This window comes from Vanacampus margaritifer, chromosome 14, assembly GCF_051991255.1.
Source record: "Vanacampus margaritifer isolate UIUO_Vmar chromosome 14, RoL_Vmar_1.0, whole genome shotgun sequence".
Classification (NCBI taxonomy): domain Eukaryota; kingdom Metazoa; phylum Chordata; class Actinopteri; order Syngnathiformes; family Syngnathidae; genus Vanacampus; species Vanacampus margaritifer.
Window position 1 is genome coordinate 4,104,194 of NC_135445.1, and position 16,843 is coordinate 4,121,036.

Genomic DNA, 16,843 nt, shown 5'->3' on the forward strand with positions numbered 1-16,843 from the left:
AGCGAACAAGGAGGCACCCGAGAGAAGCGGAACGGGTCCCATCTTTGTTCAACAGTAGGCAGGGCAGATGGGCAGAGAGAGTTGTTGCATTTTTTTCCCCCGCTATTAGTAACTGCTGCTTGGCTGCCTCACTAACTATTGTGCAGTCTTCTTCTGCTTTGTTTGAAGCCGAAATTAAGCGTCTGTGAGGGGATGTCAAAACGAGTGCGAAGCAAAGAGGTCTGCGCGGACTGCAGCGCTCCGGGTATGTCAAACAAGCTAACTGCTTAGCCGTCTTGCTAGCCTAACTTGCTAGCCTCGAACGCAACACCAGAAAGGAACCGTGCATTGTACTCTTTATTACGGTCTTGATATTAAAGATCACTTGGATCATTTACTACCTGCAATGTCTCACACTTACGGTGTTACCCTTATGTCCTTGGATGTGTTTTTGCGTGCGTTTTGTGCGCGAGATGTTACGAACTTTTCGGCTTCTCGCGATATTTTGTTTATTGGTTCATGTTTTTTATTCGGTTACCAATGTTGTGGAATCATCAATTGTAGATTAGCTGGTGAGGACCAATGGGAACGTTTGTTACTAGCAGACCACTAAGGCGGCATAATGTTTATGATGAGATTTAAGAGGGATGAATAAAGCAACTTTCTCTCTGTATCCCCCTGATTATCTATCATATCAAGCCCACCCATCCATATAATGGCCCAAACTGTCTTGTTTATTTGTGACTCTACCTGACAACCACTATTGTATACAAGTGCGTTCTGTTTACGATATCCTGTTTTTGCACCGACAACCTAACCCGACTTTGTACATTCAGGACAAATTGACGTGCAGTAAAGTAATTACAGCAAATATTAGTATTACAAAACAACAAATATTTCAATTAGCACAAGTATTCAAGTATCCTACTGAAAATGAAAGCAAATAAAACACAAGTAAATTTCAGTTTTAAACTAACATATGTTAAAGGTGGTTTGATTGGTTTAATTTAACAGCATGTACCATGTGTTTATGATTGTGTACATTTGCATGTTGTTGATGCTTTATGATCATCTATTTTAAGGGCTTTGTCGCCATCTTGTGGTATCTACATGCAGTTACAAACCTCACCTAGTTTCCGCAGGCTTTTCGCTATTCGCGGCAGAGCTAAGTTCCCTAGCGTTGCTTGCAAACCTCATTTTACACTCCATGTGTGCTTCACAGAGCCTCGGTGGGCCTCAGTCAACCGAGGCGTGCTGATCTGCGATGAATGCTGCAGCATCCATCGAGGTCTGGGACGACACAGCTCCCAAGTCCGGCATCTGACCCATTCGGTGTGGCCCCCCTCCCAGTTTCAGGTGACCCTGGTGCTATCGACTCTACCGCTGCTATAGTTGTTGATCAATCCTGCACATTAATGTCTTGTGTAATTGCTGGTTTTAGATGGTGCAGACACTTTACGGCAACGGAGCCAATTCCATATGGGAGCATAGCCTTCTCGACCCCTCGTCGTCTTCCTCGTCCTCAGCGAGCGGCAAGCGTAAAGCCAACCCCCAGGACCGTGTTCAGTAAGTGTCTGTATATTTCTATTATTAGCTAGCAATTAAATGGGGGGACAGTGTCTATTAGAGAGGAGGCATTCTAATATTTCCTCAACACTACATGACGGATTCAAACCAAATCTGTTGTCTAGTCCCAATAAGACAGAGTTCATCAAGGCCAAATACCAAATGTTGGCATACGTCCATCGCATGCCTTGTCGGGAGGACGACAGCGTCACCGCCAAAGATCTTAGCAAGGTAAGTATTAGACGTCCCACCATTAATGCCAAACTTACAGAAATTACAACCATTAGTGGTGCAACGGATCATCATTGGTCGGTTTGGATTACGCCCGAAAAACAAAACAAAAACAACCATTCTGACATGTCAAGGAAGCTGCAACATACTCAATGTAACGCGCTAAGCCTAACTTCAAAATAAAGTTGACCAAATACAGTAATACATTGACGGCAATGCAAATAGCCTTAGTAGACTTTTACTTTGAAATTCACCCATGTCATTGCGTGATGACTAGCTTGATTTTCCTTTTAGACGTTTCTTTATCGTAGTTGATTAGCATTGTAGTTGCGACCAAAATCAACACGACGCTATCCCGAACTCATGTTCAATCGCTAATTTAGGACGCTAAGAAACCGCTAATTAATTACGCCGTCATTGTATGATGCAGCAGAAGTCTCCGACTTAAGTGGTTAGCAGCTAGCTGTTAGCATGACTTGTGAGTGTCTGGCTGCCGGCTGGGAAGTGAGTTTGACAGCTTGGCTGGCTTTAATTATTTTTCATATTTCTGGACCAAGGCTACTTTCTAATTCACTGTCCACTTTTTCACCATTACTCAAAATCTTACTTAGCTGTTTAGATAATAGGAACATAACAAAAACTAAAAGTTGGGTTCCTAAATCCTGATGATTTTTTTAACATGGAAAAAGCGCTTTACAAAATAAATGAAGACAAAGCACTATTTATCTTCTTTTTTTTTTTCCTGATCTGAAAAACGATCCGATCCGTGATCCAATCCGAACAGTGACTTTTGTGATCCGTTGCACCACTAACAACCATGTATGTAACAGGGATGTGATTTTTCCGCTAATTCGCGGAATTCCGCTTTTTTTTTATCCCCCCCCCAAAAAAAAATTCCGATTTTTTTTTTTTTTTTTTTTTTTTTTTTTAAGTAGTTCATTGTGTATGCACATGACTCCGACAGATAACATCTTCTGCTATAACAAAGACATTTGTGGTATGCTCTAATATGAGTTACTTTTCATTTGGTCATGATACAATTATTTGTTCATGAAATTTGAACTCTTCAACATTATTTATGTGTTAATTTAGTAATCACATTAGTTAGATATGATGATATATTCTCAGTGATAGTTTTTAAAAGCAAAGGCAGTCCAATGTTTTTGAATGTGACTGATTTTGAGTTGACTAAAACTGCCATTTTATATGGGATAGTTCAATATACATTGAAAATTTATGCTGTTGTTTTGTCTATTTCTTTGTCATGTGAGTGCATTGAAATTACTTAAAAACACGGAAAACCCATGAGCTCCGGGGGGCTTTGCCCCCCTTGTCCCCCCACCAGGGCACTGCCCTGGGCCTAGCTGGGTGCCAGCGGCCCCCAGACCCCCGGCTAAATTTTCAGATAATTTCACTTTGGTCAAATCACATCCCTGATGTAAACATGGCCATATATACTTGAAATATAATGAATTCTAAATGAATTCTAAAAGAATGGGATATCGGCATTGCATGGGAATTGGGGAGTGTAAATCCAAGCCAAACTCACTCGGTCCTCTCTGTGCAGCAACTGCATTCCAGCGTTCGAACGGGGAACCTTGAGACCTGCTTGAGACTTTTATCCCTGGGAGCGCAGGCCAACTTCTTCCATCCGGTGAGTGCAACTTCCCAGACTATTGTTGGTGTAGTTTCCTGTTCGGGTGATATCATGTTGCTATAATACGATTTTTTTTTTTTTTTCATGGGGTCGCAAGGAGAAAGGAAACACGCCGTTGCACATAGCAGCGAAAGCGGGACAATTGTTACAAGCTGAGCTGCTGGCTGTGTATGGCGCTGATCCCGGAGCTCTCGACTCCAGCGGGAAAACTCCTATTGACTGTGCTAGGTAAAGCCGGGCCAACGCGTTATTTGCAGTCTTAAGAGAAAGAAAAACCTGATGTGTGTATTATTTCTATTTTCGTATGTTAACCACAGCCAAAAGATGAAAATAAATAAATAATCTAAACTGGCCTGCCATTAGCATGGCGTGCGATTACAATGAACACGAGATGATGATGTCACATGATGGCTGACAATGGCTTGTTCTGTTACTTTCGCCATAAATAACTTGCATCAAATTATCTGTAAACTTACTGAAACCAGATTTTGAAAAAATCTCTTTATACGTCCTGAACTTGTACTTACGTATTATTATTATTTTTTCTACCTGAGGTTTGCTTACACGTTTGTTATTGCAGACAAGCCGGGCATCAGGAGCTGGCCGAGCGCCTCGTGGAGATCCAATACGAACTCACTGACCGCTTAACGTTTTACCTTTGTGGACGAAGACCGGGTAATAATGAGCAAGTGTCTCTTGCCTAGTGGTTGAGAGGTTGATGATGTTGTGGTTGTTGTTGCAGATCACAGATTTGGTCAACACTTCATCATCCCTCAAATGGCAGACAGGTAACACCTGCTTTTTTTTTTTTATATTGCGCTCTGGAGGAAAAAAAACCAAAATCTCTGGTTAAACATGCATGTCAATAGTTATGGTATAATTTTCCTTAAATCAGAGATACATGCTTTGTTTTTAAATGAGTAAATTTTCATAAGTTAATAATACACATACTTTTTCCAACACTGCCTTCTTTTTGATGGCTACAGGAATAAGTAAGTATCTGGCATGTTTTTGTGACTGTATGTACTTTTTTTTTTAATTTTTATTTTTATTTTATTTTTTAAAGCAGTCTAGATTTGTCAGAATTTGCAAAAGCTGCCAAGAAGAAGCTCCAGTCTGTAAGGCCTTCTTCTTTATTACATATTTTTTCAATTCCATATTATTGTCTAACTATTTTCTCCCCATCTTGTTCCAGCTAAGTAACCATCAGTTTGAAGAGCTTGCTATGGATGTTTACGACGAAGTGGACCGACGGGAAACGGACGCAGGTATGTATAGTGCAGCAAAAAACACTTGCGATGCAGTCCATGGACTTTAATGAAACATCAAATTGAAAAGAGGAAATGAAGAAAAACATCAAAAAGCGCAATGTCACCGTGACCCTTCACAAGCCCTGAGTTCCTTCCGTGGTCATTGCCACCCTTGCCCAAGTGCACCTCGAATGCAACACGGCTGCTAATGGATGCGCGGCTTCATCCACTCCATAGTCTGAATTTCAAATGAAATTCTAGCTCAATTGTTTGTCAGTGGCGCAGAGCTTTGGGAGAAATCTCATTTGCTTGGTCACAGTCACCGCACATTTTGATTGCACTTTGTTGTCATTTGTAAGCCAGATATGCGATGCCCTTTTATTGATGTTTGAAGAAGGTAGCGATTCTTCCCATGTATTAAAAATAAATGAATAAATAATAATAAATAGCAAATGAACCAATTTAAGACAATTTATCTACTTCAATTAGAGTTAATAACTGTCATAGTTGTTAACAGTTTGACTTGCAGTCTTTCAACTCTTTGACTGCCAAAAACGTTAACGTTTAGTAAAATCCTATGGAGGAGTGCCAAAGACGTTAAAAGACGTTTGTTTCAAAACAGAGGTGAAACTAACCATTTTCTATTGTTGATTACTCAAAAACGCAATAAGGTAGAAACAAACTTTTTTTTTCTGATGAAAGGTGAGAGTCCAATCTTTCATTTGGTAGTATGTGTGTTTCCATAGTCCAAACACATCATTTTCTGTGGACCTTGAAAGATCAGTCAAAATGCTTAAATCGGCTGGCACCCACGGCATCCCTTTTCTGAAAACGTCTGGCAGTCAAAGAGTTAAAGTAGCACAAAATACTTTTCAGTTTTCATTGATTTTGGCGGCCCCATATGGACAAAAGCAGTAGTGTTTTGCCTTGAATGACGACCACATTTCCCATGAGGACCAGCGCATAGGGGTCGTGAGTGTTGCGGCCAACTATCAATCTGATGGCTCTTTATTGCTACCGCGCAAATTTACAATAGCTAACATTAGCATCATCATTTTGATTTGCGCATCATCTCTCATTAAACAGTGACATGTAAACAAACGTATCTAGGCAGTCGATAAGTAAAATAAATACACAAAATATACATATTTTTTATATATACAGGGATGTGATTTTTCCGCTAATTTGCGGAATTCCGCTTTTTTTTATCTCCCCCCCAAAAAAAAAATTGCGAATTTTTTTTTTTTTTTTTTTTTTAGTAGTTCATTGTGTATGCACATGACTCCGACAGATAACATCTTCTGCTATAACAAAGACATTTGTGGTATGCTCTAATATGAGTTACTTTTCATTTGGTCATGATACAATTATTTGTTCATGAAATTTGAACTCTTCAACATTATTTATGTGTTAACTTAGTAATCACATTAGTTAGATATGATGATATTCTCATTGATAGTTTTTAAAAGCAAAGGCAGTCCAATGTTTTTGAATGTGACTGATTTTGAGTTGACTAAAACTGCCATTTTATATGGGATAGTTCAATATACATTGAAAATTTATGCTGTTGTTTTGTCTATTTCTTTATCATGTGAGTGCATTGAAAGTACTTAAAAACACGGAAAACCCATGAGCTCCGGTAGCCCCCCTTGTCCCCCCACCAGGGCACTGCCCTGGACCTAGCTGGGTACCAGCGGCCCCCAGACCCTCGGCTAAATTTTCAGATAATTTCACTTTGGTCAAATCACATCCCTGTGTATATATATATATATATATAAAAAAAAAAAAACATATCAACTGACCAAAATGAAGCTGTTGTTTTCCCCCTCAAACAGCAGCCTTTGCGATTTGAAAATTGCATTTGACTCATTACAATATTTGGATTCAATTAATTATTCAGCCCTATTTTGAGGCCACACATGTATTGTCCTGTGTTATTTTGTATTGTACCAAAAACGTCATGATGCGATGGTCAAGAAAGAAGCGTATTCCCCTGGCCACTGTATTTTATACTACAGTAATAAAAAGACAACAAACGGACATTCACAAAAGCTTTCCTTCCGTAGTATGTCCACTTAAATGTGTATGTTGTCCTGTTTTCTAGTGTGTTTGGCCACTCAGAACCACAGCAAACTGGTCACAGACACCACGGTGGTGCCTTTCCTGCCAGTCAACCCCGAGTACTCCTCCACCAGAAATCAAGCAAGTGCCGTCCCCGCTTTTTTTTGGGGTATTTTTTTTTTAACCGTATATTCGTGTGTATTGTTTTCAATTTGTGAATTCCTCACTCAGGGTCGTCAGAAATTGGCGAGATTTAGCGCCCATGAATTTGCCACCTTGGTCATCGATATTCTGACAGATGCCAAACGGCGACAGTGGGGGAACTCCTGTGAAAGTCCCAAAGGTGCCAAAATTCATCTATCCTTTCTTCATCCATTTTTTTTTTTTTTGCTTGTGAGTAACTGGAGCCTGTTACTTAGGTTATAATGTTTTTATGATAGTGAGAAGGCAATATTGAAATCATGATTACGTTTGGATGAATTGCTCAGCCCTACTAGAACAACACAATGAACTTCACTCCTTTAAATATCTACAGAGAATGTGGAGTTGATCCTGCAAGGAGTAAACAGTCGCCACAGCAGCGACAGCCAAGATAACGACCAGCCCGACTATGACAGCGTGGCCTCGGATGAAGATCCCGTCCAAGAGGCAACCCGCGGGGACAACGGCACTGACGGAAGGACCAAGGTTTGGCTAGGCACTAGCGTGGACGCTATCGAATATTTTTAGAATCGATTAATCTATTGAATATTTAATCAATCGACTAATTTTGTATTAAAGTGTATTACAAAAAAATTACTGTTTATTAACTCAATCACTCCCAACCTCTTGCTGCCCCCTGCTGGCCGTTTTTGTTATGACTACCATTGCTTCAAGCGTCCTCTTCAGTTCAGTTCAGAGGCTGCATCAAAGCCTTCTGTATGCTCTAAAAAACATTTTAAAAAAAAACTTCTTTGAGAGCATGGTAATATTTCAAAGCAAATGCGTCAACGAGTGATTGGTGTTTATTTCGTACTTTGTATTCTCATAGTGATTAAAAAAGGGGGGTTGATGTTGTACTCTGATACTGGCTCGGTCATTGTTTTCCAAAGTAAAAACAGATGTTTGAAAATGTCTTCTTTCATGAAGGACTACAGAAATCAGTGAACAATTAATGTTGTTACTGATTTGGACAATTAAAAAAAAAAATGCCTCGAAACGATTACTCGATTATTAAAATGGTTGTTGATTAATTTGACAATTGATTACTTGTCGATTATTTCCTTTTATCCCCCCCCCCCCCCCCCACGCTGATTCAAACAAATTCCGTCGACATGCACCAGAGCTCCGAGTCATCCGACCTGTCGGACGGCCCCATCACGGTGCGGGAGTTCATGGACGTGAAAAGCGCCCTCAACGCCTCGGAAGCCAAAATCCAGCAGCTTCTCAAAGTCAACTGTCACCTGAGCGAAGAGCTGCGAGCCATGCAGGGCAAGGTTCGTCAAGTCCTAAACCTGGACGTCACTTTTTGACGTCAACAGTTTTGTCCCTCCAATTTGTTCAACCTTACTTCTAAGTCAACCACTGTATCTTAAAATAGCTTGAAATGCTTCTTGCTCGAGCTTCGGCTGCAATTTGCTGCATTATTAATGTCCTTCTGTCCCGCTTCACCTCTTTTGTCCCCCCCCCCAGCTCAACTCCCTGCAAACGGAGAACACGACGCTGCGGTGGCAGGCCCCCGCCGCGCAGCACCAGGCCACGGGGCCCGCGGGCCGACGGCAGCCGCGCGGCGGGCGCGCCATGTCCATGTACGAGACGGGCTCCGCCCCCAGGCCGTGCCCCCACCGCAACGACGCCACTCGGCGGGAGGACGGTGTTGTCTTACAGCCCTTCCCGACCAACGTAAGCGCCACCAGGGCATTGCGGCTCTCGCTCGACTGTCGATGTGACTCGGTATAAATGCCTGGCTTGGAGCTGGTGGTGTTTTTTTTTGTTTTTGTGATCATTCATTTCATTTGAGTTGGCTCAACTTGGTCTGACCCTTTTCTAGATGGGGAGGGGTCCTTTGGGAACGGCCGCTTCCTCCCTCCCATCCTTCCCCTCTTCCCTGTCCTGGTCGCGCGATGAGAGATCTCGAAGGGTTAAGTACTTGGAGGGCTCCACCAAAAGCAATCCCCGCCCTCGCTAGTTGCCTCTCACCTGACGTTCGTCTCCTTTAAAAGCAGCTTTTGGCTTGCCTTGCTGGCCGCACCCTCGCTTTTGACTTGTGCCGAAAGGGTAAGTCAACCCCCCCCCAAAAAAAATCTTCACAATAATATGTTCCATACAGCCCCGCTAGTCTAAATATGGCATTCTGGTTAATATTGCGTTAGTGGAATATGAGTTGAGCAGGAAAATCCAGCCGTTTTTATCCATCTCAGGGGGCGGCCATTTTGCCTCTTTTCGACTAAAGATGACATCACAGTTACGCCCTCCAATCACAGATCACCTGTTTTCTGAAGCTGAGCTGTCGTAATCAGAATGTCATGTTTAGACTAGTGAGGTCACATATAACATATTATTGTCAAGAAATGTTTAAGGTTGACTTCCTCTTGAAGCAGAGCTGCTTATATACGGACGGACACCGGGTCCAAATGTCCTTGAAAGAAAGTTCAAATGTGCTTCATGGCTCTCGATAAAAACATTCACTATTCTTGCCAGCATTTGTTTGCATTGACTAATTGCATCCCTTCGCTTGTTGTCCTTTTTTTTTTTTTTTTGCATCCAATGCATGATGGTGTGGTTTTGTCTGCACATTTGGACGGGATGATAATTGTCTGATCTCCCCCACAGGGTTGCAGTTTGGAGGCACACAGCGCCATGCTCAACTGTGATACCGCACCCAGCCACTCGGAGACAGAGGATATTGGGTAAGAAATGTCTTCGGTCAAACCGGCGCTTTATAACTGGATTAAAAACGGAGAAATTAGAAAAATTTGTCATTGTCTTTTAACTCATTCACTGCCAATGACGGCTATAGACGTCAAAACTTCATTTGAACTATTTCTATTAGTTTCACATTTTTTTCCACTTTTGTTAACCAGAGTCTGAAAACCTTGAAAAAAATGTATTGTACATATAGAACAGATATAAAATTTGTGATTAATCTTGAGTTTAAATAATTAAGTAATTAAACAAAAAAGAAAATATTGAAAAATTAGGGGCATCAGACGATAACATTTTTTAATTGTAATTAATCGCATGATTTCAATAGTTAACTCACAATTAATTACACATTTTATATCTGTTCTAAATGTACAATACATTTTTTTCTAGGTTTTCATACTCTTGTTAACAAAAGTGGGGAAAAAAATGTTCAACAGAAATAGTTCAAATTCATTTTTGACGTCTATAGCCTATTTCTATTAGTTCTTGAGTTTAAATAATTAAGTAATTAAACAAAAAAGAAAATATTGAAAAATTATGGGCGTCAGACGATTACATAGTTTAATTGTAATTGATCGCATGATTTCAATAGTTAACTCACAATTAATCACAAATTTTAAATCTGTTCTAAATGTACAATACATTTTTTTCTAGGTTTTCATACTCTTGTTAACAAAAGTGGAAAAAAAAATGTTAAACAGAAATAGTTCAAATTAATTTTTGACGTCTATAGCCTATTTCTATTAGTTCTTGAGTTTAAATAATTAAGTAATTAAACAAAAAAGAAAATATTGAAAAATTAGGGGCATCAGACGATAACATTTTTTAATTGTAATTAATCGCATGATTTCACTAGTTAACCCACAATTAATCACAAATTTGATATCTGTTCTAAATGTACAATACATTTTTTTCTAGGTTTTCATACTCTTGTTAACAAAAGTGGGGAAAAAAATGTTCAACAATAATAGTTCAAATTAATTTTTGACGTCTATAGCCTATTTCTATTAGTTCTTGAGTTTAAATAATTAAGTAATTAAACAAAAAAGAAAATATTGAAAAATTATGGGCGTCAGACGATTACATAGTTTAATTGTAATTGATCGCATGATTTCAATAGTTAACTCACAATTAATCACAAATTTTATATCTGTTCTAAATGTACAATACATTTTTTTCTAGGTTTTCATACTCTTGGCAAAAAATTTGAAACTAATAGAAATAGTTCAAATGAATTTTGGACGTCAATGGCAGTGAATGAGTTAATATGTAGATGGGGAAAAAAATAACCATCCATCCATTTTCTATAGCTCTCATCCTCATTAGAGTAGTGGATAGGCTAACTGGAGTGCATCCCAGCTGACTTTTGGCGGGAGTTAGCTGGATTCACCCAGGATTGGTCGGCACTCAATTGCATATCATCACGTTCACACCTTTTAGACAATTTCTTCAGTGGTGTGAGTCTTCAATCGTGCCTATTTTTGGAAATGTTGGAGGAAATTATGCAAAAGTGGGATTCAAACCTGGATTTCCTGACTGCTAACCAATATTTATAAGTGTTCGTATTCTCTTAATACATGATCTCCGAGTTGAGCACTAGTGGCGTGTGATGATGTCATTCTCTCCAAATATTTTTTTGTCTTGAAAATGTTTACATTCTGAAACCTTTCAATTGTAGATGTTGTTGTGAAGCTCCTCGCTCTCCCTCCACTTTGTGCGCTTTCAGCAGCCCCTTCTCAGCCTCCGAGGCGGCGGAGGACGAGACGGAGGGCGAGGAAGAATCCACCGCCCTTCCGTCCACGGAGGACGTCATCTGCAAGACGGAGCAGATCACCAAGAACATTCAGGAGCTTCTGAGGGCCGCCCAGGAAACCAAACACGAAAGGTACCGCATCCTTCAGTTGTGTGTGTGTGAGTGTATGTGTTTTTTTTTAACTAACTAATCAATTATCAAATTAATTGCGAAATAGTTTCATAACCAATTCATGGTTTACAGACTTGATTTTAAAATAGTCCAAATCCTTGGAATTTCAGTCTCAACAGTAATTATTCTCAAGATTTCTGTAGTTCTCCATGGAAGTAGACTGATTAGTTTTGGTGTTGTTGCTTTTTCAAAATACAAACATATACACACTCTTGTTTTTTTTTGTTTTTTTTTTAAATCAGTCTACGATCGCAGACTGAGTAATTGTGACGTTGAACGCAACAATAGCCAATCAGGAAGCGACCTGTAGCTGACTTTGTTCAGCAAACTTTACATTGCACCCGATGTGCTCGTCGCCATTTGCCTTCGTTATTCACACTTGGGCGCCACATTTCTTGTTCGACTGCGCCTCCTTCGAATGCTTATTCAATTTGTACACATTCACGGCCAGTTAGCGTGAGTAGAAAAAAAAACAAAAACGTATGCAGCGAGAGTCATGACAAACAAAATGAGGCCATTGCCGCGACATCTCGGTCTTTCTCTGGCTTGCGTCTGAATCGGCTCCTTTGTTTGGGGGTTAATGCTAGCAATGTGGAAATTCACTTTACCCATGAGGAATAAAACAGGATAATAGATTGGGGGAAAAAAAATGAAAAAAATATATATATATATTTTAGGGGTGTTAGAAAAAATCGAGTCGGCAATATATCGCGATATAACAGCGCACAATTCTCGAATCGATTCAATATGCGGCCGAATCGATTTTTAAACATAAACTTTTTATGGAAATATTTAACAAAATGTCGTGCTTAGGGTTAGGATTCACACATTAAGCATGGAAGAATGTTATATTAATGGGCCATTAAGCCTTAATATTTGATTTCAGTGCTGTTCAAACATGAAACAGACTGTTTGTTAAATGCAGTGGCTCAGTTATAAGCATGAATTTTCAGGTCAATCAATACATTTTCATACAAATCTTACAGTGCACATGTACAAGTTTACTGATTAGTATTTTCTAAATTTGAGTAATTTTTTTTTTGCAATAGTCAGTTTATAGATTCGTATCGGGATTAATCTGTATCGAATCGTGACACGAATCAAATCGCCGGGTACTAGGTAATTCACACCCCTAATATATATATATATATATATATATTTATTTATTTTCACGCTGAAATATTCTTGTACACTTGTTTCTTAACTCTTTGACTGCCAGACGTTTTCAGAAAAGGGATGCCGTGGGTGCCAGCCGATTTTAAGCATTTTGACTGATCTTTCAAGGTCCATAGAAAATTATGTGTTTGGACTATGGAAACACACATACTACCAAATGAAAGATTGGACTCTCACCTTTCATCAGAAAAAAAAGTTTGTTTCTACCTTATTCCGTTTTTCAGTAATCAACAATAAAAAATGGTTAGTTTCACCTCTGTTTTGAAACAAACGTCTTTTAACGTCTTTGGCACTCCTCCATAGGATTTTACTAAACGTTATTTAACGTTTTTGGCAGTCAAAGAGTTAATACATGTTCAAAATACAAATTTAAAGATTTATATACCAAATGAATAATATGCAAATAGTAATACATAAAATACAATAAAAATAACAAATCTAACGCATGAATAAATATGTAAAAATAAAATGTACGTCAATGCCATGTATGTGTATGCTAATAACCTCATATAAAAGCTACGTAAAAAGATGCATAATACTAAAGGAATAAGAAAATATATATTCGTATACTAAAAAGCAGAAAATAGGCACCAGTCGTCCTGCAACAGGGGATTTCATACTTCTAAGTATTTACACAATAAGTGACACGGTTATACTACTGACCATGCATGTGTGTTTGTGTCTGCCTGGAAGCTTCCTACCATGTTCAGAGAAGATCTGTGTAGCTGTGAAGGAGATGGCCGCTCTGTTTCCCAAGGTAACACGACACCCCAGCCTGCAACAAGAGCATGCGTTCACTAAACAACACGACACAACGTGCAGACTCTTGCTTTTTGCATTAATGCTGTTACTGGATAGTTTACATTCACACGACGATAATTGTAGCGGACAGGCCTTATTTATTTATTGAAGTTGCTGTGTGTGCAACAGAGAAAATAATCTTGTCATGTAGAAGGAAAATGCATGAGTTGCTGCATTTGACTCTTTAAAAAAAAAAAAAAAAATTTTTTTTTTTTTAAAAGTGCTAAAAGTTTCCAATCCAATTTTAAATCATTGAAAATTTGCCATTAGGTGCATATTGTGGAAAAAGTTGCTAGATTAGTCTGCAAAGTGTCTAACTGTCAACTTTTCATTCTATATCACTGACAACGAGGTTACTTACGGGCGTTGCCATAGCGACCGCCTGGTCTGATTCTCTCTCATCTCATCTCTCTGTCTGTCTGTCTGTCTTCCCTGGCAGAGGCCGACCTCGGAGACCGTTCGCGGCTCGCTGTCCCTGCTCACCTCCAGCGCCGGCCGGCTGCACGGCGAGTGCCGCGGGCCGTGCCCCCCCGCCGCCGCCGACGTCCAGCTGGTCACGCAGCAGGTCATCCAGTGCGCCTACGACATTGCCAAAGCCGCCAAGCAGCTGGTCACCGTGACCACCAAAGAGAACAACAACTAGCCAGAACCCCCCCCCCCCCCCCCCCACACACAAAGCAAAACCGTCCCCAAATTATCACTTCGCGTCCTTGAGAATTTCATTCCTTTAGCTTCGAAAATGAAACAATTTTTCTCATGACCTTGATAGCGAAACGCAATGATGCTTCAAGACCAGGGGTTCACAAAATTTTAGGTCCCGGGCAGAAAAACTACAATCAAACCAAAGTACTTTGTGCGCCATATGAATTGAAAAGATGCTTATTTTTGAGAGAGAGAAAAAGTCAGAACCTTAGAACAAATAGAATTGTTTTAACCTTATGAGAATAAACCAAATTGACAGTATGAAAGTTAAGAGAATAAAATCTATTTTTTTTACAAGAAAAACGGTGTCATAATGTAATAGTCTAAATTGAGCAAAGGAAGAACATTTTATCTAGTTAATTGCAAAAATAGAACTTTATTCTCTTAATATTGCACTTTTTACTTTGGAAAAGACACCTTAATTCTCTTTCAAAAAAAAGAAGACATTTTACCTCAAAATGTGGATTTTTTTTTACTGTAAAAAATAACTTCTTTTTTTTACTGTAAAAAATAAAATAAAAAATTTACACAGGGATGTCAGATCCATGTGCTGTGTAACAATCATATGAGAGCTTTTATTTGGCTGAAAGCTAAAGTAGGGAGACGTAATTGATTTAATTCCCCGTATGTACTTTTTTGTAAACGATACGATCACAATAATCCATGACAAATTATTTTGCGGAACCCAGTTTGAGAACCCCTGGTTTTAGACGGAGAATACAGTATGCTGCCTCACAACTGCAACAGCTAGCGATTAGCATTCCACTGATAGCAATGGCGTTATCACATGGATTTGTGGCTAACCCCGCTTTCCAAATCCTGTGCTGCAAAGCCATGGCAACTCCGATAAACCCTCTGTATTCGAGGGGGGGATAAGAAGCGTGAGACGCTGACCACCCTGAAAAATGTTTGTATATATTTTTTTTTTATGTTTAACGTTTAAACCATGAATATATCACAAACTATAATCCCCGAAACACTTTAATAACGATAAAGATGATTAGATTTGTAAAAATGCACCGGAATTGCGTGTATAGAACGTATCCACCGTTTGTTAGCTTGAGCGTTTTTGCAATCACTTGTAAGCAGAGCAAAAACATGCGGTGAACAAATATGGGGTCGGGGGGCACGTGAATTTGTGAATAGTGAGCCACGAAAATATGTGAAATCCATTTCCAGAACATTAATATGCAAATGGTGCGGAACCTCCAAAGTGGACACCATATGTGATTGGCTTAAATAACTGAACAAAGCTACATCATTTGTTGTAAATAGTTTTCGGAGCGGTTTAGTGAAATTGGATTATTAACTAGTATTTGTAATTGACGTGTATTGGTTTTGTTTGACTGTACTTTTCAGTCATCGCATTTGATCATGTGCCGTCAACAGTAAGTACCCTGCTGTGGTGGCACCACAATATTAGATCAACACAATTTGGGTTGCATTGCACCGCTTTGGAGGTTCTGCTGTGTAAAAAAAAAAAAATGTACGTATCAATGTAATTACCAGATTTAATCCAAATGCTTTTGTTGTATTTATAAACGTGCGTGTCATACCTCTTAAGAAAAACAACAGTGTTTATTTTTGTAAGACCCCCCCCCCCCACCACCACCCCCATGTATCACGTCAGCTTGTAGGCGTAGTCATTTTAAAGGAGACATATTACTGGTATGTAGTCTTTCATAATTTAAAAAAAACGTCCTTAAGCCTGCAATGATTAGATGATTTTTTTTTACGATTTTTTTTAACGATTTATCAATCTTCTATTAATATTTTCACCTCTAGTTTCTGACATGCTTTTGTCAAATTACTTTCAAGAATTATTGGACACCCATTAATTTTAAAGCTTAAAAGCTGAGTTTGCATTTTCTGAAACAGGATGATAAGAGATGTGCTTAATTTTCACAATTTTCACCCTTGGGTGTCAATGCTCCGTAATATGTCCCCTTTAAGGTCTCTGAAATGTTTTCAACGTAACTGTTTGGAGCCCGAGTTTGGGAAACTTGGATCCAAGTCAACACACCCCTTCAAATCAACCCTGATCTAATGTGTCACTTTCAGTCCCGAATGCCAGGGGTGGAAAAAGTAACAGAATACCTCGGCCACACAGAGCCCAGTGAAGTCGGTCTAAGTTACATTTGTTGTTTAAATGTCCGAAAGGCGGAGATGAGTTTGCCATTCAATGTCATCTTGCTTTGTTTACGCACTGTAATGCAAAGAAAACGGCAGCCTATTAATATGTAAAACACAATTCTGTCCAACTATGAATATAAAATATGTTTGCCATTAATTTAACAGATGCCATCTACTTTCCAGCTTGATGTGTTTGTTCTTTTTTTAACACCGTGTGCCACAACTTGCCATAACTATTCTGAGGTGGGGAAAAAAGTCAAATTGATGTGGTACTTCCTAACTGAAAGTATACCTAACAATGAATCAATAAAAATATATTTAATGTTGGATTAAGCTATTGTGCTTGGAAGGAAAGAGAAGACGACATGGATGAAGCTTTAAATTGTGACATTTAAAAATATATATTTTTAGGCTCTGTTGTGAATTTTGTCCTAAAGATGGACACGTACGAAAGTATAG

At 39.2% G+C, this 16,843-nt stretch overlaps 2 protein-coding genes across 10 annotated transcripts in view; one reads left to right on the forward strand and one right to left on the reverse strand.

Moving 5' to 3' along the window:
- sgsm1b (small G protein signaling modulator 1b) overlaps positions 1 to 16,843 on the reverse strand; it is a 33,883-nt gene that overhangs the window by 16,395 nt on the left and 645 nt on the right. The window contains exons 2-5 of one of the 2 annotated variants that reach the window (XM_077586217.1): positions 13,911 to 14,128; positions 13,450 to 13,523; positions 11,314 to 11,461; positions 3,326 to 4,254 (exon numbers count right to left, since the gene is read on the reverse strand). In XM_077586217.1, the coding sequence (XP_077442343.1) occupies positions 3,326 to 3,352 (27 nt within the window). In that variant the 5' untranslated portion in view covers positions 3,353 to 4,254; positions 11,314 to 11,461; positions 13,450 to 13,523; positions 13,911 to 14,128. Of the gene's footprint in view, positions 1 to 3,325; positions 4,382 to 11,313; positions 11,462 to 13,449; positions 13,524 to 13,910; positions 14,129 to 16,843 lie in introns of those variants that run through there. The other variant, XM_077586216.1, reaches the window with a different exon arrangement.
- Positions 45 to 16,711, forward strand: LOC144064053 (ARF GTPase-activating protein GIT2-like). 8 transcript variants are annotated; one of them, XM_077586225.1, is made up of 20 exons: positions 45 to 244; positions 1,202 to 1,335; positions 1,421 to 1,545; positions 1,671 to 1,776; positions 3,344 to 3,430; positions 3,531 to 3,661; positions 4,014 to 4,108; positions 4,176 to 4,221; positions 4,500 to 4,551; positions 4,629 to 4,701; positions 6,788 to 6,885; positions 6,976 to 7,087; positions 7,280 to 7,431; positions 8,067 to 8,219; positions 8,416 to 8,625; positions 8,774 to 8,863; positions 9,556 to 9,632; positions 11,327 to 11,533; positions 13,442 to 13,505; positions 13,989 to 16,711. In XM_077586225.1, exons 1-20 carry the CDS (start codon positions 193 to 195, stop codon positions 14,190 to 14,192), a joined length of 2,268 nt encoding a protein of 755 aa, XP_077442351.1. In that variant the 5' UTR covers positions 45 to 192; the 3' UTR covers positions 14,193 to 16,711. The 8 variants fall into 8 exon arrangements, 7 of the variants coding, with proteins under 7 accessions (XP_077442351.1, XP_077442354.1, XP_077442352.1 ...); XM_077586228.1 differs by having other exon boundaries at positions 11,378 to 11,533; XM_077586226.1 differs by having other exon boundaries at positions 4,503 to 4,551.